At 42.8% G+C, this 20,124-nt stretch overlaps 1 protein-coding gene across 2 annotated transcripts in view; it reads right to left on the reverse strand.

Moving 5' to 3' along the window:
- Window positions 1-20,124, reverse strand: part of DOK6 (docking protein 6) — a 409,224-nt gene that overhangs the window by 164,019 nt on the left and 225,081 nt on the right. For both annotated transcript variants that reach the window (XM_005281485.5, XM_005281486.5), the window contains exon 4: window positions 14,902-15,021. In XM_005281485.5, the coding sequence (XP_005281542.1) occupies window positions 14,902-15,021 (120 nt within the window). The remainder of the gene's footprint in view (window positions 1-14,901; window positions 15,022-20,124) is intronic.

Genomic DNA, 20,124 nt, shown 5'->3' on the forward strand with positions numbered 1-20,124 from the left:
TAGATAGAATGTCTGTCTGGCCTACTTTTTCTTTCTGACTCTTGGAAGGGAGTTAGACTAGATGACCCTTGTAGCCCCTTCTAATCCTATGATTCTATTGGTCCAATCTGCAGTTTTCTGAAGATCTTTAATACCTATCAAAATGATGGTTGAAGGCACTCAGTACCTGGCAGGATCTGATCCCACATTACCTTATTTCAGATTTGATTTGTACCACTTCAAAAATATTTTAATTGAATTGATGTCTTTACTTGTGAGTTTTCCACTCCCTTTCATATAATTGATATATCCCATGATTATCATTAAAAAAGTCAACATATACCACAGTATGTGAAATATCACCATTTTCTCATATATAAAAGAAAAGGGCAAGAATCACCAACTGTTGGCAAAGTCTGAATTTTTAATAGCAACCACAGTTTCATCCCTTTGTCAATCACCATTACCTCTGATTCCCAGTCTCTTCACAGACTAAAAGTAGTTTTGTGCTGGGTATAGCTTCACTAACAATGTCAAAGACCTGGAGTCTGTTCTTAGTGTTCTCCCAGGAGCAAAAATCCCATTCCACTACCAAGAACTTGTTTTGTCCTCCTCTAAAAGAAGTGTATATTGGTCTTTTGGGAAAAAAACAAACAATGAGACAGCAAATATTACTCCAGTATTTTACCAGTGCTAAAGTAAATATTCAACAGACAAACAGCTTCATTTTTATCAAGGAGATTGAGAACATAGTACTAAAAACTAAAGCAGTGAAACATTTTGATTTAACTGGTCAGAAGAACCTAACTCCTCAGGCAAACCACAGCAAGTCAGCTAAACAAATTAAAATAGTGGAACTTTCCCTATTATTAAGGTTCAGTCAACAGATTCAAAATACATCACCACGTGTGGTTGTATAGAAATGAGTTGATGATATACACTAGGTCTCTTATTCCCTGTGTCAGCAGGGGGAATGGTTGTGGTAGGGAGCAGTGTACCATACTCTCAAGAGATCCTTCACTTGTGGCTAAGGGTCAATGGAAATTATCAGGATCCAGATGTAACCGAGTCCAGCCTCTCTTTACTAGCCCCACTGTGTTAAGCACTGTACAAACACATACCAAAGATGTATGTATATAATGTAAATAAGAGGAGTGCAATCTAATTAGAAAAGGGGCTGCTGAAGTTCCTGGGGTTGGAGAGCTGCAGTAATATAGGAGGCTTTGAGGGGAGGAAAGAAGGTAAAAGGGGAGAGGAAAAGTAAGGGAGGCTTTAGCTCAGCTCTCAGTTTCCTACAAATTTTATTCAACTCAGCCATGAGTTATGAGTCTGGTATATAAAGAAAACAGCTAAAAGCCACCTAAAGCATTGGAATTAAGGTATTTACATGAGTAATAATATCTCTTACGAGTAATAACCGAGATAGAATTCAAAGAGGTGGCTTCATACTGTTAATGATGTGCTTTGCACAGCAGTAGCTTAAAACTCTTCTTTATTCCCTCCCTAGTAGCAGGACTTTTCCAGCCAGAGGTCTCCATTAAAGCAAGCACTGCCACATCCTTGCTTAACTCCTATCACCAGGGAATAATTGTGGCAGTGGAGGGGGTTTGGGATGAAGGGAAGGGAACCTGCCGCTTATATATATTTATATATTAGCAATCATTACAACAATCAAAGTTTTAACCTTTTCTACTTTCCTTTACGTGCTGGCTGTTTACCATGTAAAGGTTTTCAAAATATTAACAAAAAAGCCAAAGAGAAAATGCGAACATGTATTTTTCACAACATGCCACAGATCCAATAAAACCAGTAGGTAGAAAATAACAGTTTTGGGTGTTACAAATAAGGATTGTACAACAATGAAAAGAATTAGAAAATGGTTTTATATCTTGCTATCAGCCATCAAACACTCAAAATCATAAAAGAGCCAATCTGTTTCAAACCACTAGGCTAACACAGACTTTAGCATCAATCAAGCAACATTAACAATTTAGTTAACAGACTTAAGACTACAGCTGGGTGAAATATTTTGACCAAAAACTTTTTTTTTTTTGTGGTAAAAAATGCTGGATCTGCAACACCAAAACATGTTGTGAATGTGTGTTAATTCACCAAATTGTTTCAGTTTAAAAAACAAATTAATCATAAAAAAATAAAATGCTTCATTTCAATATTTTTATTTTAAATGACAAATAAAAATGTCTAATTTTGTTAAAAAATAAAAATTAAATAATACTCCAAATTCAAACAAAATGTAGTGTTTGACACAAAACTATTTATTTATTTATTTCAGAATTGCCAGTGAGCTGAAAAACCTATTATTCTTCCATGTCTACTTGGGACCCGTTGCAGGGTAGGTACACCCCCATCATGGGTGCCGGGTCACATATGGTGAGAAGAAGGGCAGAAACTGTATAGCCGCCAGTTAGGTCCCTCGTTCATGACCCTGACTATAAATGTGGTGGTACGGCCTAGTGGCCAGTGTCAATAAAGCAGCCCTTCTGCTCAGGGCAGCACGGCCTATGGCCGGAGTCAATAGAGTAGCCCACCTCTGTGGTATTGTGTGATCCATTGGGGAAGTTGGGTGCCCCTCAGAGGGGTGTGGCACCCAAAGTAGGGGGATTCCGGCCCTCCCTGCTCCTCCGAGTCCTAGCCCGGGGGGGGGGGGGGGGGGGGGCTCACTACCAAGTCAGTGGGGATCCTCCAAAAACACGTTGACTGTTGTCCCAGTTCATTCACTGGAGAAGAGTCTAAGTCCCCTGGGCTGCTTCCTACCCTTTCTCCCTCGGCAACGCTCCATGGTTCCCCCAGGTCCCTGGGGTCCTCAGGTGGCGTAACTCCGGCCGGCGCAGTCTCTTATCCAGGCTTGTCAGGCAGCCTGCAGTCTGTCTGGAACTCTGCATGCTGTGGCGCTGTACTCGGGGCCTGTAGCAGCTCCCTGGAGAGAGCCTGCAGTCTGCATCCTCCTCCTTCGGCAGCCTGCCCAGACTTGTTGGGCTGCTTCCTTTTATACTCTGCCTGCAAGCTGAGCATGCCCAGCAGAGTTGGAAGGGTGAGGCTTCCTCAGCCTGCAAAGCACAGTGAACCCTTTTGGGGCTAGGCAGGGTAGGTACACCCCATCACAGGACCCTATTGTTATATTACTTATATCCTAAATATAAATTCTTCCAGACTTCCAGGCAAAAAGCATGGTGTAAGATGTCTCTATTGGTTTATGTCACAAAGCACCAAGTGTCCTCCCTCCAAAAATCTGTTGCTCATCTCAGGGGAACCACATGACTGTGGAGGGGGAGGGTAAATGGACAAGTACATGTCTAAAAGAGGAGAAGCTTGCCAACTTGTCCATATTGCACATATTTTCAAAACCCTGGAATCACTAGGTGTAAAAATTAAAGTAACACCCAACATGTCTCAATGAGAGGAGGTCATATAGTCCTAGGGCTTATACAATGAGGCTTACACCTGTGACGAACACAAACCAGAAGGATATAAGAGAGTGGAGGAAGGTAGGGATCTCCGCCTCAAGATGAGAAGGTCCCTGTTCCCTGGATAGCCAAACAAAGGCTACTCCAGGCCAATTAAGACACCTGATGCCAATTAACCAGTTAAGGCCGTTAGGCTAATGGAGACAGCTGGAACCAATCAAGGTCCCACTCATACTGCTCTCCTTCCAGTTCCCTCAGGGAAGCCCCGGTGAAAGGAGCTGGAAGAGAGGAAGCATTGCTGAAGCCTGAGGTAAGGGTGAAGCTAGAAAAAGGGGACCACGGGAAAGTGGCCCAGGGAATCAAAGCAGCTCCAGTGGTGAAGGGGAAGGGGAAGCCGCCAACAGCTGCTACTGTTAGGGTCCCTGGGATGGAACCAGAAGTAGGGGGTGGGCCTGGGTCCCCTCCCATGCTCTACAGAGACCCCCTTGAGAGGGGAAGCAGGGGTGGGATATTGATTTATCATTCACTGCATAGCAGAAGGGGCGAGTTTTTTTTTTTTAATATGCACTGTGTTTGGGTGTCCTTACCACAGTGGAAGACATAATGAAAGCACTGATGCAAGCCACTGCAGCCCAGCAGGCAGCCACTCGATTCCAAGCGATGATGGAACAAAAATCCATGTGGCTACAAGAAGAAACCAACAAGTAATTGATAGGGCAGGCCTCCCAGGATCGAGCCCTCTTGCAGGAGGTGGTGGACCAGCTGAAAGCCCTCACCGCCAAAATAACAAGGATCTGAAGAGTATGGAGGGCTGCTGGCTGTCTACCGAAGATGACGGCAGATGATGACATAGAGGCGTATCTCCTCTCCTTTGAGAGGACTGCCCTGCGAGAGGCATGGCCCCAGGACCAGTGGGCCAGCATCCTTGCTCCCTTCTTATGTGGAGAAGCCCAGAAAGCCTACCACAACATGCCCGCTGAAGCTGCCGTTGACTACTCCCCAGCTGAAGGCAGAGATCCTGGCGCGATCAGCGGTAACAACCGCAGTACAGGCTCAGAGATACCATGAGGTCCCAATTGTTCAACCTCATCCACCTTGCACGGAAATGGTTATGACCCGAGGCATGCAACCTGGAGGAAATGTTGGAAAATTTGGCCATAGACCACTTGTATGAGGGGATTGCCACCGGATCTTCATGCATGGATGGGCCAGAATGACCCCTCCATCTACGACTGTGTGATCACGTTGGTGGAGAGACAGATAGCAGCCCGAGAGCGGTCCTGACTACCCAGAGAAGCCCTCTCCTGAAACAAGTACCCAGCCCCGACCCTGGAAGGTCAGACAAGCAAGTATCCGGGGAGCCCCAGGTGGAAAAGGGTAGTGGCCACAGAACAGCTGAGAACCCAGAAAGGGAGGATGAGCCTGAGCGGGGGGAACCATGGGGCAAAGACCCCAACCTAAGAGACAGAGGAGTGCCTAGAGCACCTTATAGGTGTTACAAGTGTGGGGAATTGGGACACCTAGTAGCGTAATGTCCCAATATGGAGGAGGCCATGCAGTGTAACCTGGGGGACTGGACAGACTCATGCACCTTAATCAACCTAGTGGGGGTTGTGCAGTCACCCCACATCAATACACAAAACCAGTGAAACTGAATGGGGTAGAGACCAGGGCGCTTGTGTACTCTGGCAGTGCTGTCATCCTGATTTCAGGGAAACTAGTGAAACGCAGACAGTTAATACAGGCTAATCGTACTGAGTAACATGTGTACATGGGACTGTTAGTTATTATCCTGCCATCTTGGTGAGGATCGAAATCCAGGGAAACATCACTGGGGTAAAAGCGGGAGTGGTCCCTAAACTCCCATACTCTATGCTCATTGGAAGGGATTTCCCAGGATTTGGAAATTTGCTCCCGCTAGAGGGGCAGGAGAGGGAAGACCCCGAAGTTAAGGAGTCATCCCTAACAGAAACAGAGGGTCCTGTGGCACCTTTAAGTCTACCAGAAGTATTGGAACATAAGCCTTCGTGGGTGAATGTCCACTTCATCAGACGCAAGTAATGGAAATTTCCAGAGGCAGGTATAAATCAGTATGGAGATAACGAGGTTAGTTCAATCAGGGAGGGTTCAATCAGGAAGAGTTCAACACAGGAATGAATCAACATACCCTTAGAGCCCTGACCGGGCTCTACTACCCAAGATCCACAAACCTGGAAATCCTGGACGCCCCATCATCTCGGGCATTGGCACTCTCACTGAAGGACTGTCTGGATATGTGGACTCCCTACTCAGACCCTACGCCACCAGCACTCCCAGCTATCTCTGTGACACCACTGATTTCCTGAGAAAACTACAATGCATTGGTGACCTCCCAGAAAACACCATCCTAGCCACCATGGATGTAGAGGCTCTCTACACAAACATCCCACACACAGATGGAATACAAGCTGTCAGGAACAGTATCCCTGATGATGACACAGCACAACTTGTTGCTGAGCTCTGTGACTTTATCCTCACGCACAATTATTTCAAATTTGGTGACAATATATACCTCCAGACCAGTGGCACCGCCATGGGCACCCGCATAGCCCCACAATATGCCAACATTTTTATGGCTGACCTGGAACGATGCTTCCTCAGCTCTCGTCCACTCACACCCCTTCTCTACCTACGCTACATTGATGACATCATCATCTGGACCCATGGGAAGGAGACTCTGGAAGAATTCCACCATGATTTCAACAGCTTCCACCTCAGCCTGGACCAGTCTACACGGGAGGTCCACTTCCTAGACACCACAGTACAAATAAGCGATGGCCACGTTAACATCACCCTATACCGAAAACCCACCGACCGCTACGCTTACCTTCATGCCTCCAGCTTCCACCCCGGACACACCACATGATCCATCGTCTACAGCCAAGTGCTGAGGTACAACCGCATCTGCTCCAACCCCTCAGACAGAGACCAACACCTACAAGATCTTCACCAAGCATTCTCAAAACTATGATACCCACACAAGGAAATAAAGAAACAAATCAACAGAGCCAGATGTGTACCCAGATGCCTCCTGCTACAATACAGGCCCAAAAAAGAAACCAACAGAACTACACTGGACATCACCTACAGTCCTCAGCTTAAACCTCTCCAATGCATCACTGATTTACAACCCATCCTGGACAATGATCCCTCACTTTCACTGACCCTGGGAGGCAGGCCAGTCCTCGCCCACAGACAACCCGCCAACCTTAAGCATATTCTCACCAGCAACCACGCACCGCACCATAACAACTCTAACTCAGGAACCAACCCATGCAACAAACCTCGATGCCAACTCTGCCCACATATCTACACCAGCAACACCATCACAGGACCTAACCAGATCAGCTACAACATCACCGGGTCATTCACCTGCACGTCCACCAATGTTATATATGCCATCATGTGCCAGCAATGCCCCTCTGCTATGTACATTGGCCAAACTGGACAGTCACTACGCAAGAGGATAAATGGACACAAGTCAGATATCAGGAATGGCAATATACAAAAACCTGTAGGAGAACACTTCAACCTCCCCAGCCACACAATAACAGATGTAAAGGTAGCCATCTTACAGCAAAAAAAAAAAAAAACTTCAGGACCAGACTCCAAAAGAGAAACTGCTGTGCTCCAGTTCATTTGCAAATTTGACACCATCAGATCAGGATTAAACAAAGACTGTGAATGGCTATCCAACTACAGAAGCAGTTTCTCCTCCCTTGGTGTTTACACCTCAACTGCTAGCAGAGCACCTCACCTTTCCTAATTGAACTAACCTCGTTATCTCCATACTGATTTATACCTGCCTCTGGAAATTTCCATTACTTGCGTCTGATGAAGTAGGCATTCATCCACAAAAGCTTATGCTCCAATACTTCTGTTAGTCTTAAAGGTGCCACAGGACCCTCTGTTGCTTTTTACAGATTCAGACTAACACGGCTACCCCTCTGATACTTGATCCCTAACAGAAAGTCACCCCCCCTTTTTTGCTGAAATATCTCAAGAGTTGTTCCCCGCCCCCAGGAAGGGCAGAAAAACTCAGAGCGAAAGGAGGGTGGCGAAGGCTTTGGGCACTTGGATCCTACTTTAGGGACAGAATGTTGCCCTAGTAGGCTGACAGGCACAGGAAACTGAGGGAGAGACCCCCAAAGGGGAAGAGGAAGTAGAGGCTGGTCCAAACCCCAATACTACCAAACTGACCAAGGAGGTGGAGGCCAGTTCCTCGGTGTTCAGGTCGATAGGTCCCAGAAGGCAGACTTTCGAGCGAAGACCCCAGATATGATAATATCAGAAAAGAGGTGGCCGAGATAGATGGGGTGCCTGTGGAGGGAAAGGCCCGAGGGCCAGCACCCTATTTCATGATTAAGAAGGACCTCCTGTACCGGGTGATACAAATACAAGAACAAGTGGTAAACCAGCTCCTGGTACCCCAAAAACATCAGAGGGCAATATTAAACCTTGCCCACAGTCACCTGTTTGGGGGACATTTGGGAGTAGAGAAGACCCAGGCATGGATCTTGCGCCGATTCTTCTGGGCGGGGGTACATGAGTATGTCCGGCGGTACTGCGCCTCCTGCCCAGAGTGTCAATTGCACAGCCCTTGCCCACATCTAAGGGCTCCTTTGGTACCCCTACTAATCATTGAGATTCCCTTTAAGCAAATAGCCATGGATCTGGTGGGGCCTCTAGAAAAGACGACTCAAGGCCACCAATATGTGCTTGTCATCTTGGATTATGCAACTAGGTATCCAGAGGCCATTCCCCTCTGATAGGGTGACCAGACATCCCGATATTTCCTTGTTTGTCCCGCGTCCCGACCAATGTGCGGTTGGGACACTGGACAAACAAGGAAATGCTCCGGAGCCCGGAGAACAGCCGCCGCCTGGCCCCGCGGGCCGCCCCCCTCTGCTCCCTACCACCCGACTGAGTCCTGCCTGCTCGGGGCCAGGCCGGACTCTCACTCACCCCGGCCCCGCGCTTCCCCTGCGTCTCCGGGGCCTCCCTCCAGCGCTTGTGGAGGAAGGGTGTTTTTTTGTTTTTTGTTTTTTTTTTGTCCCGCCCCCCGCATCCCGATATTTGACTTGGGTGATCTGGTCACCCTACCCTCTGAAACACAATCTCCAAGTGCATAGCAAAGGTGCTAGTGGAAATTTTCGCCAGGGTAAGGCTACCAAAAGAAATTCTAGTGCACCAAGGAAAGTCTTTTATGTCTAACCTGATGAAGGACCTCTGCTCTCGGCTCCATGTCCAGAACCTGCGAACCTCAGTTTACCACCCGCAAACCGATGGTCTGGTAGAGAAATTCAACCAGACCCTCAAAGCCACGATAAAAAAAAGTGGTAAGTAGGGATGGAAAGGACTGGGATACCTTGTTGCCCTATCTTATGTTCGCCATCCGTGAAGTTCCCCAAGCCTCCACTGGTTTCTCTCCCTTTGAGCTATTATACGGTTGCCACCCCCGGGGCATACTAAACATAGCCAGGGAGATTTGGGAAGAGGAGCCCCAAATGGGAAAGAATATAGATGAGCATGTTTTGTAAATGAGAGACATTACAACCGAAGAAATGGGCTGTAGCCCACGAAAGCTTATGCTCTAATAAATTTGTTAGTTTCTAAGGTGCCACAAGTACTCCTGTTCTTATTACAACCTGGGTTACCCCCATAGTACCAGAACATCTGTAGAAGGCCCCAAAAGCCCAAGAAACTCACTACAACCGCCCAGGTTCAGCAGTTTCAACCCGGAGATTGAGTAATGGTGTTAGTACCCACAGCAGAGAGTAAACTCTTGGCCCCGTGGCAGAGGCCCAGAAAGTAGTTGAAACATTAGGAGAGGTGAATTACAAGGTAAGACAACCAGGACTAAAAACAAGAACAAGTGTATCAAGTAAACCTTCTAAAACCATGGCGTACCCAAGAAGTATGTGTATTTGTCCAAAAGGACTCACCACAGGAGAACAACCCTTTCCCCCCGCAAACAGGTGAGGGTGTCTCCCGATTTAACACCAGCCCAAAGAAAGGAGGTGTCCGAGTTGATCAACTGGAACCAAGACGTATTCTTGTCTTGGCCAGGTCGAACAACAGAGACATACAACAACATCATTACAAACCTCACGGCCAAGGTAATAATGAGGCCCCACCGGGCGAGAAGAAATCGGAGCAGAAGTAAAGAAAATGCTGGAGTTAGGGAAAATCAAAGAGTCCTACAGTCAGTGGTCTAGCCCGATCGTGCCAGTTCCCAAATCGGATAGCTCTATGATGACTTCTGTCAGCTGAATGACGCATATCCTATACCCCACATACACGAGTTAGTGGACAGACTGGGAAATGCCCGGTTCCTGACCACTCTAGACTTAACTAAAGAGTATTGGGAGATTCCCCTTGCTGAAGACGCAAAAGAGAAAGTCGCTTTCTCCACGCCAGAGGGTCTTTTTCAATATACCGTCCTCCCATTCAGTCTGCATGGGGCCACAGCTACCTTTCAGCACCTCTGAATAAGCTATTGCGCCCCCATGCCAGTTACGCGGCCGCCTACCTGGACAATGTGTTTATTCATACCTCGGTCTGGGAAACCACCTGGAAACGGTGGAAGCTGTCCTAGATACCCTAAGGCGCACTGGCCTTACCGCAAACCGCGCCAAGTGCGCCACAGGGTTAACGGAGGCTAAATATCTGGGCTACATTGTGGGACGAGACATAGTAAAACCCCAACTCAAACTAGAGGCCATCCAAAACTGGCCCGACCAGTTCGCAAGAAACAAGTCTGGGTATTTTTGGGAGTAGTGGGGTACTACTATTGCTTTATTCCCCCATTTTGCTACCAGGGAAGCTCGGGGACCTGGACTGACACAGCAGAGAGGGCATTTATAGCTCTGCGGACAGCCCTCTGTGGTGACCCTGTACTCAGAGCCCCAGACTTCACTAAGGGGTTCATCCTTCAGACAGATGCATCTAAAGTAGGACTGGGGGCTGTCCTATCCCGGATGGTTGGAGAAGAAGAACACCTGATCCTCTACTTCAGAAGGAAACTCTTCCCAAGGGAACAGAAATATGCGGTGGTCAAGAGAGAATGCTTCACCATTAAGTGAGCCATGGAAACACTGCGCTACTACCTGCTAAGGGGGCAGTTTGTCCTCATGACGGACCATGCCCTTCTTTTGTGGATGCAGCGGAACAAGGAAAAAATGCGAGAGTGACCAGATGGTTCTTATCCCCCCAACCCTTCCAGTTCCAATACAGCACAGAGCAGGAAGTCACCACGGCAACTCAGATGGCCTGTCACAGGTGCATTGCATGACAACCCAAGTTTGCCCAACCCTTTGGTGTTGAGCAGAGGGATGGATATGTGATGGACTCAAACCAGAAGGATATAAGAGAGTGGTGGAAGGAGGGATCTCAACCTCAAGCCAAACAAAGACTACTCCAGGCCAATTAAGACACTGATGCCAATTAACCAGTTAAGGCTGTTAGGCTAATGGAGACAGCTGGAACCAATCAAAGTCCCACTCATACTGCTTAAAAGCTCTCCTTCCAGTTCCCTCAGGGGAGCCCAGGTGAAAGGAGCTGGAGGAGAGGAAGCATTGCTGAAGCCTGAAGTAAGGGTGAAGCTAGAAAAAGGGGACCACGGGGAAGTGGCCCAGGGAATCAAAGCAGCTCCAGTGGTGAAGGGGAAGCCGCCAACAGCTACTAATGTTAGGGTCCCTGGGCTAGAACCCGGAGTAGAGGGTGGGCCTGGGTTATCCCCCCTCCCCATGCTCTACAGAGACCCCTTTGAGAGGGGAAGCAGACCTTGGTCCAGACAAGAGGCTCAACTGCACCTACTAGCTCAAAGGAGCAACAGAGACTTTGGGGTATCCCCCCTTCCCACATCCCATACTGGCCTGTGATGAAAGTAGCTCGGTAGGCTGTGACCCTTGCCGCTACACTGAGAAAGGGTGGTCACACTGAGGATCTTAGCAAGCTTCTGAGGCCACTGAATCTGCCCAGAAGCCACCAATACAGGCTCTGTTCTTTGTCACACAACTTACCACAAAACTTGAAAGGTAGGCCCTCCCAGCTGCTGTTCTGCCATAACCAGGAGCTAAACCAAGGGGAAATGGGGACAGAGAACTCCATTCTTCCTTACCTTGGATGGATTGCTATCTCCACATCCCCCCACCTCCTTGGCTCATACGGCAAGTGCTCCCCTGCCCTTTCAATCTACATTAACAACTGGCCATATCGATTTATGGAATACAAATGTTCTCAACATAGAATTCACAAACTCCAGAGAAAGGGAGTATAGCATGGAAATATTAGAGGAGATGCAGGACATAACATATTAAGAACGCTACCATGGAAAAACCAGATTAGTTATGAAAGAAAACTGATATTAAGTTAGTGTTTCTTTAAGTGGCAGTAATTACCTATCAGTAAAGTCTGCACCTCACTGTGGCAAAGTATGTTCAGCAGATGTTTAGGGATATGGGGCCATTTGCAAATGATTACATCTGGCAGTACTGTCTTGCCAGGATATAAAGATATGATATAACATCACAAAGTTAATATCACCATGTTGCAATTATTTTAGTCTACAAAATATCAATAGTAACTTAGAACCCAAAGTCTAATTAAACTGAAAATTCTGTCACAACCTTAGCTGTTAACAAGAGCCAACAGATCGGTACCTCTTGTTCAGCCATATCCAACCCTTCCTGAGGGAATAGCCCTGAAAATTTTCAGAAAACAGTACATGCCAGTAGTAAGAAAAGGAAACTAAGAGTAGAGACTTTGGGTTCTATTCCTGGCTCTGCTGCTAAGATTCAGGTGGTGTCTTTCCATCTTTTTCTGTCACTCTGTGCATTAATATTAACCTAACTCAGAGGGATACTGTGAGGATATTAATGCTTATAAAGTACTGGCTTGAAAGGTGCTATGTAAGTGTTAAGTACAATTACATAACACCTACATAACGCAGTCATTTGTAACAGATTTGAGTCTGACAATTAATTGCCATTTTCACAGGGAGCACAGGGAGCCATTTTCACAGGGAGCAAGAATCTTGAAATTTGTTACATACTGTGTTTCTTTATGGGCTGCAAATTTAAACTTTGACCTTTCAATTTCAGGTCATCAGAAGCTCATCACTCTTTCTATGGATTTCAAGTGCCCTTTGAGCTACAATGTTTGAAAGTGAGCCCTTATGAGCTAGAATCTTGCAAACTGGTAGAACTCATTATTTTGTACCACTGATTAAAGAAAAATAATTTTTAAATTTGACATTTCTATCACAGATCACCAAACTATTTCCTCAGAAATTATTAATTTCTTCCATTACACTGTCATGTTAGGAATAAGGCCTCCAAGTTTAGAGTAACTAAGGTAATCTTAGTTCCTAAGGTCCACAGTTCTATTTAACTTATTTTAGTAAAAAACAAACCAACAAAACCCAAAACCCTGTTGAAGACAACTGAGCGCACCTGCAAGCTCTTACAGTGGCAGCTATGTGAACCAAAAGGGTGGACTAATGTCAATAGCAGCAGCATCTGGTCTTCTTTGTACATCCTACTGGGATTTTAAGAAAACGGGCACTTGCTTTGCATTAAGCAACTAACTAGGATAGCAACTTTGAGTTTTAAAGATGCTAATTTAAATCGAGAATTCTATACTGGGGCATACGTATCAAAATTGCATTGTCTGAGGTACTGTAACTAATGACTCAGTACAGAATGTTCTTGACATTTTGATTTCATTCACCCCCCTTTGCTTGAAGAGGTACCACTAATCATACCCCTTGCTGTCTTATCGATGTGATCCACACCAAGGCCCCATGCCTCCAAGCTAATTGTATTTGTTTCATTCCATTTATTTACAACAGGACAATAAAGATGCTAATTATTTTTACATGTGCCAATTTTTAGTAGTCAGTAGCAACACAATTAACTGTTATACTACAGCAACTGCATCAAGGCCAATTCAGATTGAGCTGTTCAGCCTGGATCTTCAGGGGACCCTGTGTCATGAGAGTCCCACTCTATCAGGCACAAGCTGAGAAATCTCATTGTGATATTCACTGCTTATGACACAAAGCAGCAGGACACTGACTCACAGCTCTGTGGTGATATATTGAGACCCCTAGGGAATAAAGATGTTTCTCCTTTATTGCAACCCATTTGAGCAGATCACAGGTTTATTCCTCTTCATCTTTGAGGAAACCTCCACCTACTGTTCCCATAACTCCCCCCTCAAACACATACACACTTGTTCTACAATATAATAACGTATACATATATGGCAGATGATAGAAAAAGAGTGTTTGTTTGTGTTTTTGTTCCTGGATATATTCCTGATTACCCGCACCTCCCCACATGGCTGTCAATCCATCCTCCTGTACTTAGTATAGTGGTCTGAGGCAGTTGTGAAGGTGAACCATATTACATGCTAAATCTTGTCTTGCAGTGAGTGATCCAAACAAACAGCTTCACAAAGGCTCCAGATTTATTTGAAATGGACCTGAGCAACATCCTTTCCTAGAACTAGTAGGATGTCTAATTTCTTATGGATTTCTGCATATTTCATTTACTGGATTCAAATGCATCCAGGACACTACCACAAGTTAATAAATAAAATAATATTGAGAAAATGGTAGTCCTTCCGTAATTTAATGATGTAATTTAATTTTGTTTGCAAAGCTGAAGCAAAGATACAGATACCGGTACTATTTTATAGCTATTGGGGGACATGGCTACACAGGAAACTTCAAAGCTCTGTCACACCGCTGAGCCAGCAAGTTAGAGCGCTATAAAATGTAAGTGTAGACAAGCTCTAAGCTCCTTTGCATTACTTTGTTAAAGTAATGCATGGACTTTGTTCCAAGGAATAAGAATGTTTGGTAAAAGAGGGCTGTGATTTTGGATGTTATATGATTGTATAACAGAAGATTTTGTTTAATTCTTGAGGATTTCAACCACCAACATCCAATCGCCTGCGCATTTACTGGAAAGCTAGAGACTTTCTTCTCAGCGGACCATGCCCCACCATTATATTTATTATTTGTATGTGGTAGCACTTAGAGGCCCTGGCACCATTGTATTAGGCACTGTATGAATATATAATAAGAAGACGTTTTCTGACCCAAAGGATGACTTTTTCAAATGTTCATCAATTTCTTCAGGGACTATTTTAGAATGTCTGCTGTTTTCTTTCATTGTCCAAAGAAGTCATGATATTAATTTCCCAAATGTGACCATAGTGTGTGTGTGTCTGTCTGTGTGTGTGTGTGTGTCTCTCTCTCTCAATATATACACATCATATTTGTCATGGACTTGCTACTAGAGTTAGTCAGAATTTTCTTTCCTCCTTGCATCTGGTCAATTTTTCCTTATTCTAGCAGATGTGAAGAAAAAACAAATGTAGACTGTTGTTCACCTTTAGAAGAACTATACAGAAATATTTGGAAGGGCCAGATCAGATGGCTACCTACCATTTTGTTCTCTCTGGACTCCAGCAGCAAGTAAATCTGGCTCCCCAAGGCTTATATCATTTAGCCTGGTTCCTAGACACTCTATGCAAAGATGTTTGCACCACTCCTCTGCCTCCAGTTCTGAAAATAACCATAAACAAAGACATCAGTGGAATTCATGAAATATTTTACTCAAAAGAAGGTACAACATGAAATAAGTCTTTGATCAACAGGCTATTTTTATGATTGAGTGAGGACTAATAACTTCTGTTTCAAAACCAGCAAAAAACAAAGAAAAAAATCCCCCGCACACTGTTTTGCCTTGATTTGTGGACCTTTTCTAAAAAAAGAATCAGACCATGGCTCCTGAATTGATTAGAAATAGGTGAAAAGTGTAAAAAAGCTCATTTTGCTAGAAATCAACTCACACACCCAGGACCGCCTCCAACTTTTCCCAGTTGCAAAACTCTCTCTGTGTGGGTAACTGGGTGGGGGAAGGCTGTTCAGAAAGTATCTTTCAGCAAGTTCTGCTTGATGGAAATAATTTAATTTAAAAATGATTTTAATGTAAAGTTATCTGAAAAGAAACATTATTGTTGCTTTAAATCCATCTTGATTATTAAGATTAACTGGGTTGCTTTTGCTTACAGTCCCTAGATATCAATATGATGGAAACTAAGAGAATGGAGAAAACTCAACTCTAGAACTCTGATAAAGTCCAAGTTTAATATCGTTTATAGCACCATACAGTGGCTGTCATTTTTCCTGAGGTAATTTATTTTGTCAAAAATATACATTTTCTTACAGTACTGAACTGTTCCAGCACCCAGAGGTTCAACAATGGGTTTGTCTTATAAATTTAACAGTAAATAAGACAAATCTGTGAGGTGATGGTAAATGTAAAGCCATTCTGCCTCTCGAACAAACATCTAAAAGAGAAAAAGAAATGTGCACAAATCAATACTGTGTTCATGAATCCAGCCTAATGTCACTATAGTTAAAGGAGGACTTTTACGGAAAAATTTTGAAAGCAGTGAGTAAATTCTTAAGCCACATGTCTCCTGAAGTCAAATTCATGGCAGGTGGAAAAAACACAACCCCACTGAAAGGAAACATGCAGTTTTCTTGTGAATGCTCCTTGTCAATCTTCTTTATCAACAAGGCATTTCTAGACTCTGAAGGTTGGGATCCAGATTCAAAATTTCCAAATAGTGGGGTTTAGTTTAGGCCAATCTAGCTGCAACCCACTGTGGTAATCAGATTCAGTTCATTCCTTGATTGTAGCTATTACTGCAAGTTGTTATGCCTCAGTGCTGATTAACTTCGACTGTACCCCCACAAAATCAGGCAAAGCCAAGGGAAAGCAACTCATGTAGAAAATCCCTCTCGGAAGAAATATATTGTAATACATGAAAAACTATTTAGTAAATCTAATCAACATAATGAGAGGCACAGTCAATAGAGAGCCAACGAGTAACTGAAATCTGAACATATATGTCAATGCTGAAAGTATACTTTTAATAGTTTAAATTTGGAAACTTTTTGGAAAGTATAAAATATATGGAAATATATGAATCATGAACTTATAGCCAAATATTTGAAGAATATATTATACTTACACAAACCTCAGGCAAAAACAAATTTTATTGATTTAGGTAAACTGTTACCACTAATTAATAAGATTTTTATGCCACTAAATAAAGGAAAATACTAAAGTTATGATTACATCAGGCTGTAGTCACATTTGTCATATTGTAAGTGTATAAACCATGTTTACCTGTTACAAAAACTAACAATTTAGTACCATATAAATATATATTTTCCATTATGGAAATGACTCTGTTGTTGGACTGAACAGCTTCTGCAAGACTGAAGGGCTGTATGCGCACTTCCAGAAGCACAAATGGATTGTCTACTAAGGTGCTGTTTCAGCTTATGCACTCCTAGTACTTTTTGGGTGCACAGGATTGCCTAGGTGGCGCTTTCCCCTTGGCACACACTCTGAAATAACCTTTTTTAAATGGCTACACTCCCTTTGAATCTACTACCACATTCCCTCTTATAACACATGGATGTACTAGGGGAGTTGTAGTAGATTCCTTTTCCACATCTGCAGAATACCAAACCAGTGCAATTTAGATTAGAATTAGGGCTGTCAAGTGATTAAAAAAATTAATCGCAATTAATCGCCTGATTTAAAAATTGTGATTAATCACATGATTAATCGTGCTGTTAAACAATAATAGAATAACATTTATTTAAAATGTTTAGATTTTCAAATATATTGATTTCAATTACAACACAGGATACAAAGTGTACAGTGCTCATTTTTTTATTACAAATATTTGCACTGTAAAAAACAAAATAAATAGTATTTTTCAATTCACCTAATACAAATACTGCAGTTCAAACTCTGTCATGAAAGTTTAACTTACAAACGTAGAATTATGTACAAAAAAAACTGCATTCAAAAATAAAACAATGTAGAACTTTAGAGCCTATAAGTCCACTCAGTCCTACTTCTTGTTCAGTCAATTGCTAAGACATATAAGTTTGTTTACATTTAGGGGAGATACTGCTGCTCACTTCTTGTTTACAATGTCACCTGAAAGTGAGAACAGGCGTTCGCATGGCACCATTGTAGCCGGCATCGCAAGATATTTACATGCCAGATATGCTAAATATTCATATGTCCCTTCATCTTCAACCACCATTATAGAGGACATGTGAAAGCCTGTTCTCACTTTCAGGTGACATTATAAATAAGAAGCAGGCAGCAGTATCTCCCATAAATGTAAAGAAACTTATCTGTCTTAGCAATTGACTGAACAAGAAGTAGGACTGAGTGGACTTGTAGGCTCTACAGTTCTACATTGTTTTGTTTTTGAGTGCAGTTATATAACCAAAAAATATCTACATTTGTAAATTACCTTCACGATTAAGAGATTGCATTACAGTACTTGTATGAGGTGAATAGAAAAATACTATTTCTTTTGTTTATCATTTTTACAGTTCAAATATTTGTAATAAAAATAATATAAAGTGAGCACTGTACACTTTGTATTCTGTGTTGCAATAGAAATCAATATGTATGAAAATGTAGAAAAACATACAAAAATATTTCATCAATTTCAATTGGTATTCTATTGTTTAATAGTGCAATTAATTGTGATTAATTTTTTTGCGCTAACTGCATGAGTTAACTGTGATTAATTGACAACCCTAATTAGAATTCTTTGAGTTGCTCAATAACTGACACCAAGTTTGTTACCTATGACATTAACAGTGCTCAACTTTAAGAATCAACAAATTGCCATGCCACAGCCTCTGAAGTGCCACATTTTTTTTTTTTTTTTAATTTCAAGTACAGGGAAATTCTGAAGTATCTGACCTATTCCGGTGGATCCAATCCTGCTTCCATGGAAATCAGTGGCAAAGTACTCATTGACTTCAGTGGAATCTGGATTAGAGTCTATGTATTAACTATCAATAAGGGTTAACTTTTTAATGGCAATCACTGTATGGCACGGCAGAACTTAGCCCGCTTTTACGCCTTTATGCCATATGTTGTAAGGCATATTTTAAGCAGCCATAAATACTCTCAAAATATTCACATCTTCATTTCCTCTAATATTCAAGTATTTTGCTCTGCTATATGAATATCAAAAGGTGAGATCAAATGTAAAGAGACAAGTGGCCCCAATTTGACACTGCTTCTTGCAAGAGAAATGTAACTAGCAGTAGCCTAAAGTCAGTTCTTCTGAAAAATACAATCTTGTTAGTTGCAAGATTTTTAGGCAGGTTTCCCCGCAGTTTTCCCTGAGCTTCCAGGTCAGTGGCTGAAGGAATATGCCATTTCTGCTGTAGCTCACAGTTCAGTACCTGCTGCAGTTACATAAAGTGAATTTTGTTTCTCTGTATCCTGATTCACAAGAGCCCAGTGCCATGTCTCAGGAATCCAATACTTCAGGTTAAATTGAAAATGCATATTGTACAGCCTTATAGGCATCAATACTAAAGAATCACAAAGGGCCTCCAAAGTGTTGGGCACACACAACCACCACTAACTGGAAGACACGAGATCAGATCCAGTCCAGTAACAACACACAAATGGCTCAGTAGATTTTGTACTGAATTGAAATAAAGATGAGGAAGCCTGTTCCCCGCTCTTGTATGAAATTGTCAGTTGTATGGAGATAAAAGAGCCTTTTGCTTCCACATAATATGAATTTGGTTTATTTCTTTGTGCTTTCCCTGATGCCTGCCTATGTCTAGCTACACAGACCTAAAATGGCTGGATCTTTGACTTGGAACCAATTTCTACATATTTCTCACAAAAAGTTACTTCTGCTACCATTGCTCTCCCAGAACTGTTTGTAAGAATTCCAAAACCCATTTGGATTTTCTCATTCAGAATAAGACTGGAAACAAAATTGGATCATTCAAACCTGGACCTGCAAGATCTTTTTGGAGAAGAAAGATGGGAGCTAAAGAAACACACATGCCAATGTTTACAAAAATATACACAGCTATAATAAGAAGTCTCTGTGGAGGGTGAGGGAGGACAAAGAATCCCCATAGAACTATTTTTTTTAATTGAATTGAGCCACAAAAAATAAATTCATAAGCGTGATCTCATTTTTCATTAGTAGATAGCAGTACAGCCTGCAACAGCCAATTTTTTTTAACTAGTACTTCATTTTATAAAACTATCCCAGACCTTGTAACTTCTGAAGACTTGAGAAAAAAAATATTTAATTAATATTTTAAAATAAATTATGTGACAATGTTTCCACTAATTTAATGGTATCCATGTTAGTTAGAGAAGGCAGTATATACTCAGAGAGCAGTGTGGCAGCTTAAGTCAAAATAAGTGATTTAAAGCTACTATGCTGTTTCAGACTTTTGATGACCTTTTTTCTGCAGTGCTTTAAATACATTTCTGGGTAAAAGATCCTTAATAAATAAGTAATGAAGTAAATACATTATTGTCAATTAATGCTAGTTATTAAAGATGAAAATACATATTTTAGGAAGAAAACAGAAATTAGACTTAAAGCATCCATCCACTTTTCCTGTACAGATGCTGAAAGATATGGCAAGGACAGATCTATAAGCAGCCTGTTTGGGTAAAAAAAATCACAGTAACTGCAATTACAAAATAACCAGTCATGTATCTAAGTAGTCATTTGAGCATGCAATGGCATGCATTACCCTGGCAATTCCCTGTTCACATTTGAAAGT

This window comes from Chrysemys picta, chromosome 2 (assembly GCF_011386835.1).
Source record: "Chrysemys picta bellii isolate R12L10 chromosome 2, ASM1138683v2, whole genome shotgun sequence".
NCBI lineage: Eukaryota > Metazoa > Chordata > Testudines > Emydidae > Chrysemys > Chrysemys picta.